Genomic DNA, 25430 nt, shown 5'->3' on the forward strand with positions numbered 1-25430 from the left:
TACCTCACCTCAGGTGAAGGTGGAGAGAGGTACAGTTTTCAGGCAAGGAAGGTGAGCAGGTCGAGACCGTCTCAGCCTTCCCAGCTGAGGGAACTGTTCCAGTGCAGCCCTCCCCTGAATAAAGTTGGTCCCCTGTGTTTCTTTCCCTCCCGGTCCTATTCAGACCTTGCATTTGTGTACCCACATGTGCGGTTCTTTTAATGTCTGCCTTCCGCAGCGGTCGGCTCCTGTGCTGAGCTCAGCTCACAGGAACCTTTAGCTGCCTTCCCGCCTGTCTGCCAGGGCCCTGGTGCCTTTAACTGGCTAGCCCTTCCTCGGGTCTGGCTCTACTGACCCTACACAAAACTGGGCTGAACTCCATCCTAACGGTTGGACAGGGAAGGACCCGATGAACTTGGTTTAGAACTTTGTGGGCCGGAGGGGCAAGCAGCAGGGATTGCCCCAACTCTGCACTGCACGTTACTTAAAAAAAAAATGTTAGTCACTACCCACTAAACTGATCTTGCCAACTGCAGTTTAAAAAACACTCAGCTGACTAAACAGTTGCGGGGAAGGTCGCCCGGCCGACAGGGGTCAAAGCCCCAGTACACTGACGCGACCTTTACGTTAGGAAGAGACTCCAGGCTGACTCTTCCAACCCGACCTTAACACGTGCGCGAGTCTCTCCGCAGGGTGGGCGGGACTAGGCTCCCGCCGACAGCGCGCAGGATCCGCGCCGGAGCCTACGGGGCAGGGCCGGAAATGAGGCCAGGGAGCGGCCATCGCGGCCCGCGCTCATTGGTCCGGCGGCGCGGTGGGCGGGGCGGCACTCGTTGGTTCCTGAGCCGCTGTTCACGGTACTCAGCTTCCGCGCTTCTGCTAGTCGGTCGCGCATCCTGAAGTCGCGCTGTACACCGACCGTCTGCCTACCTGCTCGCCTGACCAGGTAGGCGGGGGCGCCGGCCTGGCAGGCACCCGGCGGTGGGGGGTGGGGTGGGCAGGGACCGAGGGACCAGAACCGGCTGCTGCGGATGGGAGGTGGTACTGACAGACCTAGCTAGACACCTCTCCTCATTGGAAAGACTCTTTCTCCTCCCGGTGCCCTAAAGGATCGGGGCAGCAACCCTGGTCCTCGAGACCAGGTACCCAGCTCAGGATCCACCACCGCGCCACTCCTGCAGAATAAGTTCAGAGTCGCATGCCGAGCCGAGAAGAGCTCTGGGGATTCATCGGGAGGGGAGCGGGATTGAGAGGCCAGAGAAGTGGGAGTAACAGTAGAGGAAGCAGAATCTGCCCCCACGCAGTCTTTTTCGGCTTTCTTTACCCGCTTCTTCCCTGCTTCAGTCATTACCGGCTGTCTGATAACCCCTGCCCCCAAGTTCTGTCTTAACCAGGGTTTGGTTCTGTTGTATTTGGAGTGTGACATTGGAAGGTAGGGGTTCTGGGTGAACTTGAACTACTTCCCATTCTCTAGGCTTCAGTTGTCTCATCTGCGTTGGGTAGAGGCGGTCCTCTGTTCACCTCTGCGAGATCTCACTGTCGATAACAGAGCATGTCTCCCCTGGGGCAGATGTCCTGGTAGAACAGTGGCCAGCTCTGAGATAGCCTATGTGCATTCAGACTCTTGGTTTAGCCTGGGAATCGATGAGTGTCTTTGGGCAGTCACCTCATTTTTCTGTGCCTTGGTCTCCACATTGGTAAAATTGGGCAGCTGTCATCCGAGTTGAGGCCTCCTCTGACTACTGTATTTAACATTTCACCTCGCTGACTCCTCATCCTTCTGTGCTTGTTTTACAAGTTTATTAATTGTCTCTTAACCTATAGGTGCAGGGAATTTTGTTTGTTTGATTCACTGCTGTACTCCAAGCTCTAGAACATGATAGGTACTCAAATAATTGGGGAATGCTGCCTGAATAGGCACAGTTGTTGCTTGTGGTGCCTCTGGTTCCAAAGAGAGTGAGTAGCAGCCCTCTTACCCCAAGACTGCCTTGTTTCCCTTTCCGCCTTGCATCCCTTCTTCCTTTCTGATGACAGAAGTCAGGGATGAGGGAAACCCCAGAAGTTTCACATCTCTGACTGCCTGGGCCTCCTTAACTAGGTACCTTCCTGGGAAGCCAGGATGGGGGAATTGAGAGGGAATGATATTGACCAGGCCCTCCTTCCCCAGGCACAGTGTCTCACCCAGTCCTCCCTCCCTGCAACAGGGAGGTGACCTTATTCCTATTTTGCAGTGAGGAAGATGAGACTCAGAGAGGCTGAGCAATTTGCTGGAGATCCTGCAATAAAGCAGAGCCAGGGCTCCAGCACAGAGCTCCAGACATTGATCCTTGTTCCCTAAACATGCTCCCATTGCTGACGTTTATCTTCCTCCTTCCTTCCTACCACCCCACGTCTTTACTGTGTGTTTGTTGGTCACAGGCCCTGGGCTAGGGACTGGATGGAAAACAGGGATTCCCAAAGCTGGGTTCTTGGTATTCGGAGTCAGTGCCATGTCAGGGGAGGTTGCTCTTCGCCTCACTTTCTGTTTTATATAACACCAAGCTTTGAATCTCACCTTCTTTCTCTGGATTACTCCCCTAGCTCTAGGGTCTTGGATATGGACTTTCTGCAGTTCCTGGCCTTCCTCTCTGTCCTGCTTCTGTCTGGAACAGGAGTCACAGGTACTCTGAGGACCTCCCTGGACCCGAGCCTGGAGATCTGTATCCTTTGAGGTTAGAGGTAGTATTAACGAGCTGTTTCTGAAAGGTCTACAAATGAGGTCTCTGGATACCCGTAGCCACTTGCAGGATTCCAGGGATGGAGCAGACCCTATGATGGGAACAGGGGAGAAGAGGTAAAGTGCTCCAACCAAACCTTGATCAAGTCAGTCCTCTTCTGAGCCTCAGTTTCCCCAAACGTTAAATTGAGAAGGCAAGGCACATCTCTCAGAGCCATGAGGACTGTGAAGATTGTACATGTGCCTAGCACCTTGTGGGTGAGATCCTGGGTGGAGACCAAGCCCTGACATACTGGGCCTCCTACTCAAGAACTGCGTCTTGAAAGAATAGAAACTCATGGAAAATGGTGAGAGGCATCCCAGGTAGAGTGTACAGTGTGAGGAGAGAAGCAGAGGTTCTGGGAGTAGTGAATGGCTGTTGGAGATGGTGGAAAGACCAGGGGAAGGGGAGAGTGGGAGCCAGATCCTGAGGGTTGTATTCAGCCTGTTGGGTATGGAATCCTCTGCAAAATGGATGAATGATATGTTGAAGGATTCATATGCTTCTCAGGCAGTTTATTCCTTCCCTGGGGGGAAGGGGATGGAGGTTCCCAGACAAGCACATCTATGCCCCTTGCAGATACTTGCTTGCCAGGAATGGGCCCTCTGAATCAGAACCACTAGATTATCCAGGCAGGAGAACTGATGCCAGCTCCTTAACTTAATGTTGCTCAGACAAGAAGATGTTTGAGGTGAAGCGACGAGAGCAGTTGTTGGCACTGAAAAATCTAGCACAGCTGAATGATGTCTACCAGCAGTACAAGATCCTTGATGTGATGCTCAGGGGCCTCTTTAAGGTGCATGCAGGCAGGGGGTGCAATTCACAGCAGGCCTAGTCTTTGATCTGGGCACTGATGGATGAGTAGGAGTTCCCTAAGGGGATAGTGTTCAATGAGGGGAACTGCATGCACAGAAGATTTGAAGTAGTGTTTAAGTAAATGGGGCTGGGGCCGGTCTGGGAAGACCTTTGCAAAGCCACTCAGCCCAGGTGGGGTTCCCTCAGGTGCTGGAGGACTCCCGGACAGTGCTCATTGCTGCAGATGTGCTCCCAGATGGCCCCTTCCCCCAGGACGAGAAACTGAAAGATGGTATGGTCTTCCTGATCTTGCCCTCTTCCCTTCCACCACCTTGATATTCTCTAGCTGCTTCTTCCCTCCTGTTCTTGTCACTTTTTTTCCTCCGGAAGTACCCTCTTGTGGCACCTTCCAAGCGGTCCCCTTGGGTGGATGGGCACTTAGTATATGATTTTCCAAGTGTTTCTGGGCTCCTTTCAGAGCCAGTTTCTATGTGCCTGACACAGATATATTCTAAAATGCTGTCCTATGCTTGGGGCAGGGGAATCAGGGAGGAGCCTTTGCCCACTGCTACTCCAGGAATCCTTGCCTTCTTCACCACTCTGACCCTTCTGGTAGAGAAGGCAAGGGTTGTTCCCATTTATAGGAGAAAAAACTGAGGGCTATTGAACTGTCAGGCCCACGAGAGTAGTTAACAGCACTCCTTACTACTGTTCTAAAAGCCTCAACCCCCTTAAATCTTTTTGAGACGAGATGGGACCTATATAAATAAAAGACTATCCTGTGTTCCTTCATCCTTTCTTCCAAGAATTTCTCTCCAGTGGTAATTTCTCCCCATTAACTGGTTATATTCTAACAAGATTTTTTAGATTACACTGTCTAAGACAGGACGAAAGTAGCCTTTACATACTGAGTGTTGGGCGCTTTACAAATATAATCTCTAATCTCCACTATAACTGAGGAAGGCATTATTACCTCTGGTTTCCAGATGAAAGAGGACAGGTGGTTTGCCCTGGCTCTTACCTATAAACCAAGTGAATTCCTGAATTCTTTGCAGTTCAAGATTGTTCTGAAGCCAGGGATCCCAACCCTACTTATCTTAGCCCTAACCTGGTGTATCTTTGGAGGAGCCCACTTCTCTCTCTGATGTGGCCATTGCTGGTGAGAGCTGACTGGGCCTTATCTATAGCAGTCACTCAAATAGGGGCTGCCACCAGGGGTGGGTGTATAGTTACTATTCTTTATGCTAGCCTGGGTCAGGGGGACCTGCCACCACCATGGACACTAAACTCAGTCTACACTGATCTGTTGACTGGAGGAAGGATATTAGTGGGATAACTGGCCAAATTTAAATGAGGTCTATGGATTAGTTAATAGTATTGTATCAGTGTTAATTTCCTGGTTTAGATAGTTGTACAGTGGTTATGTAGGATGATAACAGAGGAAGCTGAGTGAAGGAATTTTGTGGTGTATTATGTAAGTCTAAAAGTATTAAAAGTATTTCAAAATAAGAACTTAAGCATTTAAAATAAAATAAAATTGGACATATACTAAAAAGAAAACAAACCCTGACCCCTGGCCATGTTCCCTGGCCATCCTAACAGAACTGACCCCTCATAGACCCTGTAGTTGTGGTTAACACCAGGGCCCAGCTCTGGACATTAGGATACCAAGTTGCGGAGGTTGGGCCCAGCAAAGCCTCATGAGATGCATATGCCTCCATGTGCAAAATGATACCCACCTCTCTGGTCCCCACGGCAAACGAGACTTCTAATCTGTGAGGTACAGGGGAAGAAGTATGGCGTTTGGAGTCCGACAGACCTGGGTTTGCAGCTGAGGTTTGCTGCTCACTAGCTGACAACTTCAGTTTCCTGTCTGTAAAATGGGCATAGCAGCCACATCTCCCTCTAAAGGTGGTTTTGATGATTCGATGGTGGTGGACATAAAGCCCTTAGCATGCACTGCACATGTAGTCAGCAGCCTGATTAGTGGTCTTGCCTCTGTTCTCCAGAGGGTGCACAGGGCTGGTTAGGAAGGCTGTAGAAGGGCACCTCCCCTGACCACTCATCAGGGTCCTCTCGCCAGCTTTCTCCCAAGTGGTGGAGAACACGGCCTTCTTCGGTGATGTGGTACTGCGCTTCCCAAAGATTGTGCACCACTACTTTGACCACAACTCCAACTGGAACCTTCTCATCCGCTGGGGCATCAGCTTCTGCAACCAGTCGGGCGTCTTTGACCAGGGGCCCCACTCGCCCATCCTCAGCCTGGTAAGGACTGGGGTGAAGGAGATCTGGGAGCCCTCTCTCTGGTAATGTGCCATGAGTCATGCATCTGCCTTCAGTGGGGCCTGGATGTTGGCCCTGGTTCTATTTTTTGTGAAAAGTCTCCTTGAGGTGCCATTTCAAGGGGCTCTGTGCTGACCTGGGTACCCAGGGGTCATCACCTGGCCTAAGGCTTGGAGGGAGTGGCCTGTGGGTGAGCAGGAGGCAGGAGAAGGCAGAGGATGACTAGCTTTTCCTCATCCGCAGATGGCCCAGGAGCTGGGGATCAGCGAGAAAGACTCTGACTTCCAGAACCCATTTAAAGTAGACCGCACAGAGGTGAGCTGCTGGGGCCTGTGGCCATGTTTGCTTTGCCTCTGCTGAGCTGTGGGAGGCCAGGGTCTGCAGGGGCTGGGGCACCTGGGGTGGAGCGTGAGGGCGGACTTGGAGTCAGACATGCCTGTATCTGGGTCCAGGAACTGTCACTCACTCACTGATGCCTTCGGGCAAGCTACTGGCTTTGTTTTAGCCTCAGCTCCCTGTCTGTTCATGGGGTGTGGACCTCAGCCATGAGGGGCGGTCAGAGGCTGTGAATACATCCATACCAGTGCACAATAGGCATGATTCACAGCAGGTGAATGTCAGGAAAACCAGGGGAGGTCAGGCCATGCCTCTCTGCCCTTGAGCCTCAGAGCACCCAGCTGGGCTTCTGCCCCGTATTTCTGCACATGTTCTCATCCTGGGGGCTGAAGTGGTGTAGTCTCTGAGGGCTGGAGGCTACAAGGGTAGCCGGACAGAGGGGACACACAGTAGAGGGAAGGAAGAGATCAGAAGTGGCAGAGCAGGGACAGAGGGGCAGAAAGGAAAGGCTAGAGGACTGGCTCTCCCCAGGTTTAGGGAGGAGCACCAGGGTCCATGAGATGGGGAGGATTTTACCCAGCTTTCAGGATAACAAGCTAGACTGCTGCTGTTTCATGGATGCTAACAGGTCAGAGACATCTGAGTTTATTACAGCAAAAGCAGTTGCTTTGACTTGGCCATGTGGGTTTTGCTTATTCCCCAAGTCCCAGGGGGTGACACAGAAGGGCCCAGGCAGATGCTGTGCGTGCAGTGGATTTGCATCAAGTTGAAGAACACCAAGCTTGGGAAATTCACCACCTTTATAGTGAAGCAGAAGCAAACTTTGGGGACAGACATTACCCCTGCAAGCACAACTGAGATATGGCCCAGGTACAGAGTGGTCAGGTGTACCCAGCAAGAATGTGCAGGGACGCTTGGGGCCAGAGAAGATCGCCTCCCCCACATTCTGTCCATCAGCCCTACATGTCTCAGCTTAACTCAGATTCCTGCATGAATATCCTATTCCATCTGATTAATCTGATTGGTGGAGATTGGGACCAGATTTGTCGAGTTTGTCTCACACTGCCATCAGTAGGACTGTAGGCATCAGGACAAGCCCACCGCAGTGCTGGTCTCAGCCACATACTCTAGGGTCCTGGCCTCAGCCAGCTGTGGTAAGTCCTGCGGGGGCCAGTGGGCCTTACGTTAGACAATCAGAATATGGTCTAAGGCCAATCTGTTACTCATTACCACCTACACGAAAGTTTAGACTGATCTGCTGATCTTTGATGTCATTGCCAGTGATTAAAGGGGCCAATAGATGGACCCAAGGCATCTGTCATCCCCAGTGGAGAGGCATTCCATGCCCGGTGTCTCCACATGTTACCACTTGATTTGGGTCACCATTACATTGTTTGGCTGAGCCCTGGGGGGGAACGTTACTGCAGCATTGCAGCCTCAGTTCCCCACATGGCATAACCCAAGGCTGCTCGGGATCAGGAGAAGCAGATGGATTTGTATCTGTCAGATTGAAACAAGGTTGTACTGGTCTGTGTGTCTGTGCAGAGTGACTTCAGGAGCTGCCCGTGATGGCATCAGGCACAGCGGAATAGTTCAGAACTGACAGTGTCTATGTGAGTTTTCCTGTTGCATGGTTGAGAATGACACAACGAGCAGCTGGCCTGATTGTCAGCTGCAGCTGCCACTTGCTTGGACGGACCCTAGGATTGTTTTGCCAAGTGCTGGATCTAAGGCACAAAGAAGATTCATTGTTCCATGCACCTTCTGGGATCTAGAGCATTCACTCCCCAGATTATTGCTACAAAATCAATGTGTCACATCCTATGACCTATAATTTCACTTTTCTCTAGTTATTCCCTTCTGTGACCTAGGCTTTTTATCCAGAAGAGTTAGATGTGAATGGGACAAGGTCATTTTTGCAAAATTTCCAGACACACATTGTGTCTCCCATCATGGACGTGAGTCACTATACTCAACTAAGGGGTCATTATTCTAATGCTCCTGGGCCAGTACTGTTCCCCAGGGACTCTAGGTAGTTGAACCAGAAATACAGAGTCCTCTGCTGTGTTTCAGTTCATGACAATACACCATGGCGGGTTTATTGCCATATCTAGTACAATAATGCATGTAGGCAGCAAAGCCAGTCAACTGGGCATTGTAGGCTCAGTCAGCATTTTGATTCTGGTTGGTCTCATCAGAGAATCGGTCTTGCTATGGGCATCTAAATGAGTGACCCAGACTGTTCAGTTGTCAACCACAATTTGTTTCCACAGATCATGACCCCGAAGAAGGATGGCTATCTTTGATCTGCCAGTTTGTAGCCTAGTCATCTGGCAGACCAGATGGCTAGGACACTGACAACAGTCAGTGAGAATATAACATGCCTGGTCATTAGGAGTATCATCTAGGCAAGAGTGATGGCTTTTAATTGATTGTTATCTTACTGACCTTTGTGGCAGTTGGTCTTCCAGCGTCATCACTGTGGCTGGATGGCTGCTGCTGCCCATAGAAACCTGTGTCAAGGGTTCCCAGAACCACCCCCAGGTTGATGGTTTGTTAGGAGGACTCACAGTGTGTAGTCATATTCAGGGCCATGGTTTACACCGTGAGAGGATACACAGTAAAATTGACCTCCTGGGGTGAAGTCTGAGGAAACCAGGCACAAATGTCCACGAGTCTTTCCCAGTGAAGTCACACAGGACACACTATTCCCCTAGCAACGGGTTATTAAAACATGTATGCAAAGCTGTCTATCAGGGAAGCCCATTAAAGACTCAGTGCCCAGAGTTTTTATTGGCAACTGGTCACATAGGCACCCTCTGCCTAGGACATACCAAAATTCCAAACTCCAGAAGGAAAGCAAGTGTTTAGCATAAACCACATTGTTTACAAAAACAGTTTAGGCACAGTGCGCCACTCTTATCAGTTAGGGTGGTGTGAGCCCTCCCAGAATCCAGGTTCCCAGATGCCAGCCAAGGGCCAACCACGGAAGCAGGCCTTCCAAAGAACAGCAGTCAGCCCGGCTATGTTAAATTAACTCTTTTGCACAGCACCATTAGCTCTTAATCAGTGGACTGGCCTGAGTATTTAGGGGCACCTCTGTGGGCCCTGTTGAGCTAATGGCTTTGCTTCAGGTGGCAGAGTTGGGGATACAGTTTTCCACACTAGCATAGCTGTAAAACCAACCTTCATGTAAACCAAAATGTAAAAACAAACCTTCGTGTAAAACCAAGATGACACATCATGCAAGGTTACTTGCTGCAGTCACAACCCTGATAAATGAGTGGCCCGGGTAGGAACAGTCAGGGCTGAGTTCTTGGTGTACCTGGTGAGAACACTCAGGGATGCCCAAGGCCATGGCAGATTGCCTTTCCCAATGAGGGGGCACCTGTGGAGATAATTCTTTTTGCTATGGCACTCTCCTTGCCCTGAAAGTCATTAATGCCTCTCACACAGGAGTGGGGTGAGAGTATGGGCTACATGAGAGAATGGTTTCTAGGATAGATTTAGTTTAGCTTCATCATAATGTGCTATAGAGATAACCACAGATACAACATACTTCCTTACTTCTTATTGGCTGGGGACAGTCCCAAGATTTCACTCACTTTTTGGTATCTAGCATGGACCTGTTCACCAGCAATAGCCCAGGTTTGCTCAGCTCCCCTGGTACACTCCTTCTATACTGGTGAGTGTTCCAGGAGTCCTCTCCTACTAATATACCCATCACTAACTTGTATCAGGCTTTGCGCTGGCTACTGTCCCTGTCCAGACGGAACTGGCCCTCTTCCCACTCTTCAGATGCTCACAGTCTTTTGTGAAAGACAGCTGGGAAACATAGTCCCAATCCAGCGTGATCACTGCCAGTGGAAGAGGGAAGCCCGATGAGCCAGGGGACCCGTGAGAGGGAGTCTGCAGATGTAGGTGGTGGAGGCTCTGGGATAAGTAAGAGTTGCCAGGTGAATCAGCTCAGGGAAGAACTTTCAGGCAGAGGGACTAACTTACACAAAGTCTCAGAGACATAGCACATGCATTCATTCAACATTTAGTGAGTGTCTACTGAATCCCAGCCACTAGAGAAGCTCTCTAGCCCTACCCTCCTGGGAATGGCATTCTAGTTGGAGGAGATAGACAGTCAATAAAAATACATATAATTTGGTAGGTGGTGACAAGGGCTGTGGAGAAAAAGGCAGAGGAATTTGGGAAGGTATTTCAGGAATTAGGCCGGGATGCAGTTGTTGTTTCATGTGACTTGGACACAGAAGGTCCTAACTGAAAAGGCCTGAAAGAAGCAAGGGAGCCAGCTCTGCCTCTAGGGGAAGAACATTTCAGGCTGAAGGAGCAGCAAGTGCAAAGGCCCTGAGATAGAGCATATTTGGAGGGGTGGGGAGTGTGAGAACGTGAGGTCAGAGTTGTAGGCCAGATCCCAAGACCCTTGCAGGTATTCTCAAGGGCTTTGGCATTTACTCCAAGACACATAGCAGGGTGAGGGACTATGATTTATCTCTTTTTAGGATCAGCCTGGCTGCTGTATGGGGAGTAGTCTGGGGACCAGCGTGGAGACGGACACTGGTGAGGACCAGCTGCTGTGCTGGTCTAGGAGTTAGTGGTGGCTTGAATCAGGTGACAACAGTGGGGCTGGTGAGAAATGGTGAGAATTTAGTTCTGTTTTGCAGGTAGAGCCAGTAAGATTTACTGAGGGAGCAGATGTGGACTGAGACAGATGGATGACTCAGTGATTTTCGGCTTGAGCATGGGAAGAAGAATGGGACTATCATTTTCCAAAATGGGCGAACTGGTGGGACCAGGTTGAGGGCTGGCTCAGGTTCAAGGCCTTATTTCTGGACCTGATGGGTGTCTGAATGAAGATGTCAAGGAGGTAACTGGATATATGACTAGATTTTGGGGGAGAAGTTGAAGCTAGAGCTATAAATGTGAAAGTCATGCCCATGAGGAGGGTACTGATCATGTTGGAGGTGGGAGGACAGGGCAGATAGAGCAGTGGTCTCAGGACTGAGGCCTGGGGTGTGCCTGAAGTTAGAGATGGGAGAATGGGGAGGAACTAGCAAAGCACCCAGAGATGGATCAGGCTGTTTATTGTTTTTAAATTTTCTTCCTTTTTTTTTTTTTTTTAATGGAGGTACTGGGGATTGAACCCAAGACCTTGTGCTTGCTAAGCATGTGCTCTACCACTGAGCTATACCCACCCACCCCCAGGATCAGTCAGTTTGATAGTAGCAAACCCAAGAGAGAATAGTTTCCCAGAGGCCATGAGAAAAGTAACATGGAGGAGGGAGTGATCTGTTTGTCAAACGCTGCTTGAGAGTCAAGGGCGATGAGACTGAGAATCAGCCACTGGATTTAGCAATATGGAGACAGGCCATCAGAGATCTCAATACAAGCTATTTTGGTGGTTTTGGTGGAGTGGTGGGGACAGAAGACTGGGTTTCGAGAGAATGAGAGGAAAGGAAGAGGATATATCAAGTACAGGTGAACTCTCAGACTCTTTGAAGAATTTTTCTTTTTTCTTTCTTATTTATTTACTTATTTTTTGCCTTTAAAAAAAAGTTGAAGTATAGTCAGTTTACCGTGTATCACTTTCTGGTGTACAGCATGTTTCAGTCATACGTATCCATACGTGTATTCCTTTTCACATTCTTTTTTATGTTAGTTTCAGGTGTACAGCATAGTGACTCAGTATTTTTACAGATTATGCTCCATTAAAAGTTATTACAGGATAATGGCTATAATTCCCTGGGCTATACAATGTATCCTTGTTGCTTATCATGAAGAGTTTTTTTTTCAAGGGGAACAAACCAGCAGGAGAATAGCTGGAGGAGGGTGTGGGTTCCAGGGGAAACTTAGTCAGGTGGGAGCGACTGTAGCACATTTGCATGTTGGTAGTATACACCCACTGGGGACGAAGAACAGGAAGATGGTGCAAGGGTAGGAGAGTTGCTAGAGCCTCATCCCTGGGGAAGAGAGGAGAGAGGGAAGGCCTGGTGCCCAGGGGAAGATATGGCCTTGCCTGGAGTAGTAGTGTGGGCACAGAAGCAAATAGGTTGGTGGGTGTGACAGTGGGAGCTTGTGAAAGTTGTCTTCGGAGTATTTCCATTCTCTGTGAAACAGGAAGCAAGGCCTTGGTCTTCGAGTGAGGAAGGGAGGAGTGATGGAGGCTCAGGAGAAGGTATGTCTAAAAGAGCAGGAGGGAGTGGGCCAGGCAAACATCCTGAATTGCCAGGCAGCATGAAGGGCCTGCCCGAGGTTAGCATCAGGAATTTAAAGTAGGCGTCAGCCAGGCCTAGAGGGGAAGGGACCTAGAAAGGGAATAAGCAGTGTTTCTCTTCTGACCCAATTAGCTGAGGCTGGAGGGGCCAGGATCTCTTCACTTGTCCTTCTTCAGCCAGAGCCAGAAAATATGGGGTTCTCTGTGACCTGAGCAGTCTTCTGGCTCCTCGTTCCTCCCAAGAGGATCATAATTAACTCATAGGGATAGGAGGCAGAGTGTGGTAGGGAAAGCACTGGGTTTGGGCAGGGAGGTGGGAGGCCTGGGGCCAGTCCCAGGTGGGCCTCCCACTTACTGTGTAACTTGAGCTGACCACTTACCCTCTGGGCTGAACTTCTCTGACTTCACCTAATCTTCCAGCCTTGTGGTTCAATCTAACCTACGAGGTAGGTGGATTACTCCACAAGGTGGAGCTCCTAGTTTGTTTTAAATGTCTACCTTGATGAAACATTTATCTGATTTACCCTATGAACAAATAAAATGGGCACATTTCACAACAGTTACCTGAGTTTTGGGTACTGTTGTATTTCATATTCTAACATCATTCATTTAAAAAATATATACTGACTGCCGTCTATAAGCCAGCCAGGCCCTGCACTAGGGGCTTGTGGCAGTGAGCAACACCTGACATGATCTGCCTGTCCTCGCGGAGAGTCGCATCCAATAGGGGTGACAGGCATGAAGCAGGTGATCACAAAGGGCAGGAGGTCACAGGGAGAAACACTGAGAAAAAACAGAGGAGGCAGCGTCAGCTGGGAGTCAGGGCAGGTTCCTAAGGATGGTGACAGCTGAACTGGAGCTTACGTGGCAGAGAGAGTGGGGGCTGGGAGGAGCATTCTGGGCTTGGACCACAGCATGTGCAGAGGCCTGGAAGTGGGAGCAAAGGAATCCAAGAACCAGAAGTGAGGGAGGAGGAGAGGTGGGCAGGGTGGGCCTGCAGATTCAGCTGGGTGGAACTTTGTCCTGAGAGTAATGGAGAGTTGTGGAAGGGTTTACACAGGAGTGAGATTTATGTCTTGAAAAGATCTAACTGCAGTGAGGAGAATGGCGTAAAAGGGACCAAAATGGGTGTGGAGAGACTCTTGGAGGTGCCCAGAGTTATCAGGAGAGAGGTGGGGGTGGGAATGGTAGTAGTGATAGGATAGGAGAGATGGAGAGAAATAGATGGGTTTGAGGCTTAGGGGTTAAAATGGGCCAGGCCCTGGCAAAAGGGCTGTGTGGATGGGGGTGGTGGAGAGGATGCTTGGTCTCTGCCCTACTTGCCTAGACTGGGATGTGGGGCACTGCTGTTCATGAGGACAGGGACTCTGGAAGTGATGGAGTCATGCTGTTTGCCTTTTTTTAGGGGAGGAGGTAATTAGGTTTATTTATTTATTTATTTATTTATTTATTAAGTGGAGGTACTGGAGATTGTACCCAGGACCTTGTGCATGCTAGGCAGGCACTCTACCACTGAGCTATCCCCTCCACCCATGCCGAGTTTGGGACATGTTTGCACATCCTCGTGTGAGGTGTCAGGCATTTAGATAGGGAGATGCAAATTTGAGGGAGAATCTGACCAGAGAGGCATAACAAAAGCCATGGATTTAGATGAGCTGGTCTGGAGAATGGAGGAAGAGAAGCAGAGGGCCTGGGGATGGCCCCAGCTGAAGTCCTCCTCCCCAGCTCGCCTTGTGTTCCCATCTCCCCACTGGGTACCACCAGGTACCCACTATGGAAACCATGAACCTGGGCACCATCGTGTCTTCTTTCCACCTCTTCTTCAGGGTCTGCCAGTTTAACCTCTTTGTTAACGGTTGTTTTGAGCACTCATTCCCTTCACCATGAGTGGAGTCTGCTTATTGTTTCTCAGATGCCCCATGCAGGTTCACACCTCAGCACCTGTCCCTCCGCCTGGAGTGTCCTTTTCCCTCACCCTGTTTGCTTGGCAGGCTCCTGCTTATCTTTCAAGACTCACTTGGCATTTTTCCCCAAGCCCATTTAACTATCTCCATGTGTGCGGGCTCCCCGAGGGCAAGGCCTGTGTCTAAATGACCTTCCTGTCCCCACAGCCCACAGCAGCCTGGCTCAGAGCAAACCCTTTAGACTTAATCAGACCATTCTGCTCTTCCCTCAGTTCATCTCCAGCACTGACCCTTTCCAGAAGGCCCTGAGAGAAGAGGAGAAACGCCGGAAGAAAGAGGAGAAGAGGAAAGAGATCCGAAAAGGCCCTCGGATCTCGAGATCCCAGTCTGAGTTATAGCCCTGGAGCAGCCCAGGGTTCAAGGGGCCAGTCAGGAGGAAGAGGAGAATGCTTTGGCATCAACTGGTGGTGAGAGCTGGCCACTGTGAGAGGAGAGGTCGAGTTTGCTCGGCCCCCTGAAGCCAGCTCTGAGCCCCAGCTGAAGAGACTGGGCTGAAGAGGGCTGGATTTCCTCCCAGGGATCTGTCTGGAGGGGTGCCAAGGGAGCCTTCAGAGGGCGCTATGCTGCAGACCTAACCCTGTGGAGATGTTGGAAGCAGGAGGAATCCTGGGCTGGACTCTCCCGGTGGGTTAGGACCACTGGCCAGCTAGCTGCTGCCCTGTGTGGGGAGGCAGCAGAACTGGGCTCTGAGCTGTGTGTGGAGGTGTCCTGCCTGCTGCCGGCCTCTGTGTGTCGCTGAGTTGCCCGCACAGGTTCTAGCCCCCTACAGAGACACAATAAAAGCCAGCAAACCCTCTGGGCTAACCGAGGCTGGTTTGGGCCTCAGGGAGCTGTGAGCCCCTTCATGGAGCAGGTCGGAGGGGCCTGGGTGGGGGGATCAGGGGCTCTCAGATGTACAGACCAGCTTAGAGGATGTTCCTTCCTCATCAGGATGAGCCTCAGGCCCTGGCAGTGAAGCAGGGACTTGGCTTTGGCCTCCTGTTCCCTTCTCAGTACTGTCCTTGACAACGGGTCAGTGTTGGGAAGGGACCAAAGTTTCCTGGGAGAGTATTTAGCCCAAGACAGCCATGGAGCAACATAATCTCTGTCCTCAGATATCCAGGGACAGTCATTGAGCATGTGCAGGAAGAATTGACTTGTTCTCTCTGGCAGTGCTGGGCAACCCTTGGTCTGTGGGTAGGGGCTGTTCTGGGACAGGCTGCAGTTCTGCAGAAGGCTGTGCTTTGTGATGGTAGGGCTGCCCTCAGCTGGACTGGTCAGACAGTAAGCTCCCTGTGTCAGGAGGTGTGCAACCCATGACCGGGGCAGTGGGCAGCTGCCCTTTAGTCATGTCCCTCCCAGGCACAGAGGGAGGAGCTCTAATAGGAATTCTAGCTTTGTCTCTTTGACTTTGCCAATCAGGGTCTGCCTCTGAAAAGGGGAGACATGCAACTATCCCCAGCCCCCCACCACTGACAGAGCCCAAGGGAAACCTAGAGTCTTATCTCAGCCCATCAGACTTGCTGAGTGACCCTGGCCCATCCCTTCCCTGTGCTGTGGCTTCATTGACATAATGAATTTGATAATGTCTGAACCCCTCTGCTAAGCCCTAAACTGTTTCTCTGAGGTTGGGCCTGGCTTCTCAGTGACAAGTGCCCTTCTCTGGTGGTTCTTTGTTCATCCTATATATTTGCTGGGCACCCCCTGTATGCACAGCAAAGAGAGGGGCCTGATCCTACTTGTCTTCATCTCTGCCCCATCTAGCGCCTCTGTCTTCCTGGGTTCTTCCTTCTACACCTTTACCTCTCTCCATCTTGATCCCTTCCTTTTCACCCTTAAATGGGTGAAAACTTAAAAGTTTTCCCATCTGACACCTTCAAAGATACAAACAGAACCACTCTGCTCTCCTTCCAGGGCAGGTCCAGCTGGGAGCCGTGGGAACAGCTGCAGAGTGGGAGGCACTGTGCCCACTTTCCTGATCTCCTGGTACTCAAGCAGCCCTCTATAGAAGGTTACTGAGACTCTGGGATGGGAAGACATTAGACCCAAGTGAAAGTGAGCCATATGGTATGCCAGCAGATAGTCACCCCCACAGTGAGGGGGGCCCTGTGAGAGCCCCTGAATGGTGCTGTTGAGGGTGGCACTGTCCAGCTCAGTGCCTGGTCCAGAGCAGAGCAGCAGGGTTTGGCTTTTTGTTTCAGGGTGAGACTAGTATAATCTATAGCTACTCTCCTGCATGTAAACAAGAAGACATTCTTGTCTTTTTTTCCCTCAGAATAACGTACTTTATTTATTGTGTTATACATCTTCACTATAAAAGTATTTAAACAATACTGAAATACCAGGAAGAAAGGAAAATTCATCCTAAATCCCACCACTCCCATAACCATAACTTGACACTCAGCTGTTCCATCCTTTTTGTCCTTCGTGTGACACACAGATCCCTATTTTTTTCAATTACAATAGCTACCTTGTACTAACTGTACATCAGGCCTTATGCCAAGTGTTGGCTTGCATCAGCTCCTGCCTCAGGGCCTTTGTGTTGTCTGTTCTGCTGGCTATACAAGACACAGTTCTCATAATTTTAGGTTTCATCTTGAATATCAATGTCTGATTTCTTCACCAGACTGGAAGCTCTTAGAGGGCAGGAACTCTTTCCCTGCCACAGAGATATTCAATAAATACTGTCAAATAAATGTGCAAATGACCTCTCAATCTTCACAACTATGAGGGGCACTATTCCCCCCGTTTTAGAGGTAAGAAGACTGTGGCTCAGACCAGTTATTTAACTAGCAGAGTCACACCGTGCCTAAGTTCATCCACATGTCTGCTTCCACACAGCCTGTGAACATTTAAGTCTTGACTACCAAGCAACAGCTGCCTCTCACAGACTAGAAGGAAACATACTTTTCCCTTTTAACAATATATTGTGAAATTGTTTGCCAACAGATACACATTTCTGTATGTAATGTTTAATGCCATGGTATTCCATTGTGTGGAGGTGATTTATTCATTGGGTCCTTATTTGGCTTCCCAGTTTTTCCCAGTTACACTGGACTTTGTGATGAACGTTTTTGAACACCATACTTGCGTACTTCTCTGAGCACTTGTACTTTTTTCATTCCTTAGTGTATATTCCTATAAACTTGCACATTTGTTTACATCGTGACCAGCTGCAAGACGGGGAAGTGAGGTGGTTGAAGGAGTGGGACTCCGTGTGTGGGTTTCACCTCGGAATCCCTGCGGAACTTTGTTAAAATGCTCAGGCCTGTGGTGGTTCCGGGCACTGACATTTTAAAGGACTGCAGGAGATTCTGAGGTACCGGGCTCAGGCGGTTGGAGTAAGCATGTGGTCGCGGCAGGTGCAAAGGCGCAGAGATTGTAAAATACGCTCTGCACTTAGGCAATTCGCGAGACTTCGTAGCCGCCTTTGTAACGGAGTTGGGATGAACGCGACTGGAACGATCTCCAGACGCCAGGCTCCAGTGTTGGGGGTCCAGATTTGATTCCACCGGCTCTCCCATGTGGGCTGGACGGGGTTCAGGGGAGGGTAACAGCTGGGAAGATGACGTAATGTGCTCTCGGCTTGCTTTGGGGTCGCCCAGCGGGCGGGAGTGGAACATATTAACCCTTACACCCCCAGCGGGTGGATGGAGTAGCTTGTGGATCCGAACCAACAGAAAAAGGAGAGGCTCCTTTAAACAAGGGGAAGGAGGTTGGGCTGAGGGCTCGGAGGCTTCTCTCCGCATTCGCTAAGAGGCCGCCAGGGGCAGGGCCTCGTTATGCAAATCTGAGCTGCTGATCGTTGACGCGCCATCACCCCACGCGCCGCTTCGCGCGCGGATTGGCCGTGACCAGCCTGGTCCCATTGACAACAAACAAGGGGGTGCGCGGTCTGGGGGCGGGACCACAGAGGGCGCGGGTCGGGGCGGGGGAATCCCGCCCCGCCCCTCCCGCACGGCGCAAACATGGCGGCGGCTAGCACCGGCCGGTGAGGCGGTACCGGGCAGGGGCTGTTGGGTGTCATGGGCGGTGACGGCGGCACTACCCCCACGTCTCCCTGAGCGGGACGGCAGGGGGTCTTCTGTGCCGAGCCGGGCGATGGACGAGAGCAGCGAGCTGGGCGGTCTGGAGACCATGGAGACGCTCACGGAGCTGGGCGACGAGCTGACCCTGGGGGACATCGACGGTGAGTAGTGGGTGGAGGGGGGAAGTGCGGGGGCGCGCGGGGAGGAAGGGGTTACGGCGGCGCGCGCGGGTGCGCGTGCGCCCACCCCTGGCAGCCCGATCTCGCGCGGGAAGAACCGGCACGCGCGGTCGCCCCGTGGGTCCACGGCCGTTCCGGGAGCTGAGGGTTTGAGTCCCGTCCGGCCTCTCCGCTCCGGCTGGCCGTGGGATCTGCTGTGGGGCGCCTCGTGTCCGGAAGTGAAGCGAGGGTCGTGGGGCCAGGAGCGCGGAACCGGGGGCGTCGCGGGTGTCCGGCGGGAGCGGCCTTGGGACAGCACGCGGCCGCCGCCTCCCTCGCGCGCCTACACGAGCCGCGGGAGGTCCCGCTAGCTCGCCCAGCGGCTCCGCGTCGCACCTGTCAATCGCCGCGTGGGCGGCTTTGGGATTCCGGGAGTCGGGCCTCCAGGCTTTGCTCCCTAACCCCTGATCTTCCCGGGGTTGACCCACGGCCGAGGCTCCCGGCGCTTGGGGAAACTTTGGGCAGCGAGCGGCTGCGGAAGCAAGTTGCTGATGAAGAGAGCGGGGTCGGCGGAGTGTGGACGCGTCTCTCTGGGATAGAGATTTGGGCGCTCCTGCTGTCGCGCTGCAGAGGGAGTTGAGCAGCAGGAATTTTGAGTTGTGGCCCCTCGGGGACAGACTGGGGAGCGGGTGGCCTTTGTTCCGGCGACCTTAACAGCTGAGAGGAAGAGCTGGTAGGACCCAGGGATCCTCTCTTGCAGTCCTCTCATTTTGTGACCACGGAACCCAAAGTTTGGAGAGGGTCAGCGACTTGCCCAGGGTCACCCAGCTGGTTACGGAGCATGGTTCCTGGGTCAGTGTTGGTGTCGCTACATCAAGCTTTCACCTGATGCTTGGGGGTGAGGATTCCAAAAAATAGGTCAGTTGTCATAATAACAGCTCTGAATAATAGTTGGACTCTTCTGGTATTCCAGGCCCCAGACACTTTATATTGTTTCACTTATTTCTCACTGCAATCTCTTGAGGATAGATATTCTCATTGCTCCCATTTTAGAGGTGACTGAGGCCAGGAGATGTTAATTTGTCTAAGGTCACTCACTTTAGATTGTCCAGAACCCATACTCTTAATCAGTAACTCAGGTGCATTGTGCTCTTGAGTTTACGAAGTACTTTCATATCCAAGGTCTTACTACAGGCTTACAGGCAGGTAGGATAGTTACAATCTATACAGGTAAAGAAACCAAAACAGCAGAAGATTCTCTTCTAGGGGAAGAGAGAAATGGCAGCAGCTAATTGAAAGGGATCTGTTTCCCATTTTGCTTCTGTAACATTTCACCCCTTGGCCTGACCTTGTTTTCTGATTTTGGTCATCCGGGCAGTGTGGTAAGACCCTTAAATGAAGCCCCAGGTCTAACCACAGACTTTTCCACTGAGTCCTGCTAAATACTGAGATGTGTTGATGAAAGAGGGGAGGAAAGTTCTTGAAACTTAACAAGGGCAGCTAACATGTTTTGAGTACTTATGTGTCAGGCACCGTGTTAAGCACTCATGCATTAATGTTCTTAATCTGAACAAGTGTCATCAGGTAGAGACTAATGGTTATACTACACTCATCCCCTTTTCATAGATCCTGAAACTGAGGCTCCGGTTAGTTCATTCACTTACCCGAGGATAGGTAGCCAGTAAGGAGTGTGTCCAAAGCTGCCTGCAAACAACCTCACACAACGAAATTCATGTGCATTTTGCATTCGTATTCTAAAATTGATTCCTATTTGTCTTAATTTGTAATGTGTTAAAGTGCCTAGTGGTTAAGTATTAACCTTATCCCCATAGATTTCTGAGTAAAATGTACATTCTAGAAACTACTACGGTGATTCAGTGGCTTCACAGGGGCTCCATATTAGATTTGGGGAAAAATGGCTCCTTGTCTTCATTGGTCAACAAGTATTCAAGTGCCACCTGTGTTTTCTGAGCTATATGGGGCATGAAAAGGTAGGAAAGATAGAATTTTATGGCTTCATGGAGCTCGAGATGAGTAATAAAACCGTAGGCCCGAGTATCGAACAGCCCACAATAACACAGAGCAGTAAGTAAAAGTCAGCATCTAGGGAGCTTGGTAAGGTCTGGCTTACCAAGAAGACCATACCAAGGAGATGGCTCTTGACCTAGGCCTTGGAGGAAAGAAGGGTTGGGCAGGCTGAAGGCTTATGGTTTACAGATACAAATATCCCTGAATATTTCCTCATCCATCCATCCCCTCTCCAGAATGTCAGCCCCTCAGGGCAGAGCCTTCATTTTGTTTCTGTCATCTAGAACTAAATATTTGTGGAATGCCCAAATGAATCCAGGGACCTTGAGCCAGGCAGGATTCTAAGTAGTTCTAGACCCAGCCCTTGGTGTTGGGTTGGATCAGGGCTGGCCAGCCCAGATGACTGGCCTAGAAAGGAGCCATTTGGGTGAAGAAGAAGAGACTCTGTGGATTTGAATACATACGCTTCCTTTGTAAGTGTGGTAGGGGAGAGAGGGTACCTGCAACCTAGAGAGCTCTAGGAGGCAGCCGTCTGGGTATGAGATGATGATACTGAGAGGGTGACGGGATGGGAATAGGAAGTGGCATTGTGCAAGATGCTGGACATGACAGGACAGAGCCTCATTGAAAGCTTGGCCCTGAAGGCAGAGCAGAGGTGGAGTTTTAAGATTCCATTAAATCTTTGATCCTGGGAGGGTTCAGAAGCCAGCTGGAAGAGCTGGTTTGGGGGCAGTGATAAAAATTTGTCTTAAAAGGACTGAAATTGAGGTGCCAGTAGGAAAAGGGAGGCAGATACTCTGGAGAAGGTCAAAACTGGGGTTGGAGATTGAGGCATAGTCACCCATTGATGAGTTGAGGATAGAGGTGAGAGAGGAGGATGGAACCAAAGGTCAGATCAGGTGAAGGAAGTATAATAAACTAGGGGAGATGAGCACCTTGGAAACGAGGAGCAGTTAGTGGATGATGGAGGCAGTGCTCAGAGGACAGCAGGGATGACAAGGTCATGAAAGGAGTCATGGGATTCGGCAGCTAGGAGGCCCACCTTTGACAGAGCAGTTGGATGAAGCCATCGAAGGCTAGATAACCCAGAAGGAAGTTGACAGTAGCAGGTGGGGGGCACATAGAGGCAGCTGTTCTCTTTGGAGAAGGTCGAAGACACTTTGCAGCGAGCTGATTTAGTTTCTGTCTTTACGGATTTGCCTGTTCGGGATATTTCATATAAATGGAATCATACACTGTGTGGCTTTCTCCACTTAGCATAATGCTGAAGTTCACCCAGGTTGCAGCACAGTGTTCCCTTATGTGGATACACCATGTTTTGTTTACCATTCATCAGTTGTTGGACCTTTAGGTTGTTTCCGCTTTCTGGCTTTTATAAATGAAGCTGCTATGAAAATTTGTGTACAGATTTTTCTATGGACATGTGTTTTCTTTACTCTTTGGTAGATCCTCTACATTTTTGTTGCTGTTAGTTTTTTTCCTAGGGCTTATAAAAGCCCCATTTATTCAGTTGTTTACTTTCCATGTTCCTGTAACTAAATCAGCCCTAAATCTTGTGACAAACTCAGTATGGTGGTCAGTTCCTTTTATCCCCCTTGTTGATGTCTGTTCTGGAGCTTTCCCTCTTTTTGCCCCATCTTATGGTTGTCCAGGTCTGCTGTTCCCCACTTATCCTGGGACTGCCCTTAACCGTCACCCCAGGGGGTGATGTTGAAGCCCCTGTTCCCTAGTTCTTGTTTTTTTCACTCCCTTGTTTTGATGGAGCACATCCTCCAGTAGCTTCCTAAGAAAGTACCTTGAAAGTGAGTTTAGGGAAGGGCCTTGCCTCTCTGAAAACATCTTTATTCTAACCTCTCCAATTTGCTAGTTTGGGTGAGTTTAGAATTTTAGGCTGCACATGATTTTATATCAGAATTTTGAAGGCACTGCCTAGTTGTTTTCTAGCTTCTACTACTTGAGAAATCTGATACCATTTTGATTCTTCACCCTCTGTGTGTGACATACTTTCTCTGGAAGCTTGTGGGATCTTGTCTTTATCCTTGGTGCTCTGAGTTCCATGATGATGTACACTAATGTGACCAAGCTGTCAGCACTGTCCTTGCTTGGTGGGCTCTGAAGGGCCTACGAAGTCAGATACCTGCATTCATGTGGTCCTCTTGCTGGCACCCCATCCCGCACCCTAGTCTTGGGCCTCTGCTGGCTTCTCCCAGCAGTCAGTTCCATCTTTGGCAGAGTCCTTTGATGGTACCTGGCTCTGTAAAGGTGTCTAATGAGGAAAGGAAAATTCAGAGTGTTGGGTGGGCCCCTGGCCTGGGTGTCCACGTCACTGGGAAGGTTGGAGTGGTCAACCCGGTATTGGGGAGGGTGTGGCCAGCACAACACTGGGGAAGGGAGGTGAGTAGGAGGGGTGGAAACTGACTTCATGTTTCTCCAGTGAGTCATACTTCGGAAAAACTGTTCAGTGAGGTGAAGCATAGGTCTACTTTTTACCTTTGTGATACTTAAAAGCTTTGTCTTGACATTTGAATGTATATCACTGTCACTAATGTTTGGGTTGAAAGAGCTGCTGTTGCTCGTAGCTTATTTATTTTCTACCAGTTTTTAGCTCCTGACCTCACCCAGTTCTGTTTCCCAGAACCCATCTTCTGGAGTTGCTGAGACCACTGAGTCAGTCTCCTTGGGTTTCTCCTCCTTCCTGGGTCTTTTGCCCTCGCCCTTGACAAATGTTGCATTCACACTCAGGCCTTTGGCCCAGTGTTCTTGAGTTCTTGAGCTGCCTATCTTTCACTGAACAGTCTTTTCTGTCATTCTCATACTCAGCTGATGTCTTGGCATTTTTTTTAAAAGTATATTTTTGCTTATATCTCAACTAGGTCTTTTTTTGCTCAACTTTGTAATTTAAAAAAGGATTTCTTGAGGGGAGGGTATAGCTCAGTGAAGGTCATGGGTTCAATCCCTAGTACCTCCATTTAAATAAATAAATAAGCCTAATTATCTCCTCCCCCATCCCCTAAAAAATAAAATAAAATAGCTGCTTAGTAAACATTAAACACACACAAAGGGAAAAAAAGGGAATTCTTAAGCAACTTTATCAGATAGCATTTCTTGAATATCAGATTCTCTCTCCTGCTGGATTCTTGTCTGAACTTTATTAATGCGCACACAGATTGTTACATCTTCACTTACAGACTGCTGTATGTTGAAAGTGGAGGAGGAATTGCCATGTAATCCAGTGTAATCCGTCTGCGGAGGGAAACACCTATCCACCTCCCTGTGGAACATTTGCATCATTTGCAGTTTTTCATTAGCATAAGTACTGTTGCCCTGAACTCGGATGAGCAAGTCATTTTGGAGTTAGTTCATTGGTACATTGTTTCCCAAAGAGGACTCTTCAAGTGAACAGCTGGGTGACAGCTTTTACACACTGCCAACTATAGCCTTTCATTTTTAAGACTTTTCCTGTGCTATAAATTACTGTAAGGCGGGGGAGGGTATAGCTCAAGCGGTCGAGTGCATGCTTAGCAAGCACGAGGTCCTGGGTTCAATCCCCGGTACCTCCTCTAAAAATAAATAAATAAATAAAACCTAATTACATCCTCCTGCCAGAAAAACAAAAAATTACTGTGGTGATTGGGACCACTTGGAAAATATTTTAATTTTTTCAAAAATGTAACACATTCATATGAAGAATGAGAAATATAAAAAGATGTGAAATGTCTTGCCCCAGCCCTGTCACTATCTGCTTAGGGCCCACAATCTCCAAGTTATTCATTTTTTCATTTCTTTCACCTCCTTCAAAACTTACTTAATGCAAATAGAAGGAAATAACAAGTATGATTTTCACCTTTGCTGTTCATTTTATTTTTCGCAAATAGCTAGCATGCTGTCAGCTTTGTTCTTCTGCAGCTTACCCTTTTTTTCACTAACAGTGTACGTCAGAGAGCTCTCCAGCCCCCTTTCTCACTGCTGCATGTTTTTTCATTGCGTGGATGCTCTAATTCATTCATTCACTCCCTTTTTGATGGACATTTGACGGTATTTCCAGTCTTATTATTAAAAGCATGCTGTGGTAAATAGCTTTGTAAATTCCTCATTTCACACCTGTGCAGAATGCCCAGAAGTGGGGTTGCTGGGTCAGAGTGGGGATGTGGTATCTCCACTGTCAATGCTGCAAGAATCAAATGAGAGAAAACATAAAAGAAAGGGGCAGGAACTAACATTCTCTTCTGGCTCATTGTGCATTTGCAGTTGTAACAGATCCAGTCAAACTGCTGTCCCCAGTGGATGTGGCAGTTGCTCCCTCACCAGTGTGGAGGAGAGGGTCTGTCCCCCCAGCTCCCAGCCAGAGTCTGGAACTCTAGTCCTTTTATTCTGCCCGTCTCTGCCACATGTCTGCCAGCTTAGAGCTGGCGCCACCGCAGCCCCCCAGCGTTGCACGTAGACAGACCCCTCTGTCCTGGCCTCCCACTTCCTCATTTGACTTTTCTGTACTTGAGACCACTGGAGGTTTTGAAATCACACTGTTGGCAGCCCCTGCTATGTGCCCAGCACCGTGTCAGGTTAGACCTGCAGTTGAGACCCTGATGGAGGGCCTGTTTTGGGCTGGGCTCTGGGTACAGCATGAGCAGGGTAAGCAGGGTTCCCGCCCTCATGTGTTTGTGGTCCTTTACCTACATTGTCTCATCATTCGCTTTTGCTTTTAATTCTTTCTCCAATTCCACGAAATGTTACAGATGAAGAAACTGAGGCCCAGGCCACACAACTAGTAAGTCATAGAATGGTGACCTCAAACCATACGAGTCCAGCTCCAAAACCCATGTACTTTTCCTCTACCTCATGCCAAATCCCTGTCTGATGTAAGCGGTCTTCAGGGTTGTGAACACCAGGTGGGGTGGTGGGCT

At 49.8% G+C, this 25430-nt stretch overlaps 2 protein-coding genes across 3 annotated transcripts in view; both read left to right on the forward strand.

Moving 5' to 3' along the window:
- The first annotated feature begins 769 nt into the window (after positions 1 to 769).
- Positions 770 to 17399, forward strand: CCDC134 (coiled-coil domain containing 134). The gene is made up of 7 exons (XM_006174697.3): positions 770 to 925; positions 2560 to 2678; positions 3410 to 3531; positions 3738 to 3822; positions 5614 to 5795; positions 6057 to 6128; positions 14549 to 17399. The coding sequence occupies exons 2-7, from the start codon at positions 2576 to 2578 to the stop codon at positions 14672 to 14674; spliced, it is 690 nt and encodes a 229-aa protein (XP_006174759.1). The 5' UTR covers positions 770 to 925; positions 2560 to 2575; the 3' UTR covers positions 14675 to 17399.
- Positions 17400 to 18241: 842 nt separating this feature from the next.
- Positions 18242 to 25430, forward strand: part of SREBF2 (sterol regulatory element binding transcription factor 2) — a 54735-nt gene continuing 47546 nt past the window's right edge. The window contains exon 1 of one of the 2 annotated variants that reach the window (XM_032492333.1): positions 18242 to 18504. In XM_032492333.1, the coding sequence (XP_032348224.1) occupies positions 18417 to 18504 (88 nt within the window). In that variant the 5' untranslated portion in view covers positions 18242 to 18416. The remainder of the gene's footprint in view (positions 18505 to 25430) is intronic. The other variant, XM_032492332.1, reaches the window with a different exon arrangement.

The sequence above is a fragment of the Camelus ferus genome, chromosome 12 (genome assembly GCF_009834535.1).
Source record: "Camelus ferus isolate YT-003-E chromosome 12, BCGSAC_Cfer_1.0, whole genome shotgun sequence".
NCBI lineage: Eukaryota > Metazoa > Chordata > Mammalia > Artiodactyla > Camelidae > Camelus > Camelus ferus.

What these genes read in the sequence shown, in the direction of transcription:
- CCDC134 (XM_006174697.3), top strand. Translation starts at nt 2,576, where the DNA reads ATGGACTTTCTGCAGTTCCTGGCCTTCCTCTCTGTCCTGCTTCTGTCT. An exon ending in ACTCGCCCATCCTCAGCCTG is followed by an intron (nt 5,796 to 6,056) that starts GTAAGGACTGGG and finishes CCTCATCCGCAG; the next exon opens with ATGGCCCAGGAGCTGGGGAT. An exon ending in TTAAAGTAGACCGCACAGAG is followed by an intron (nt 6,129 to 14,548) that starts GTGAGCTGCTGG and finishes CTCTTCCCTCAG; the next exon opens with TTCATCTCCAGCACTGACCC.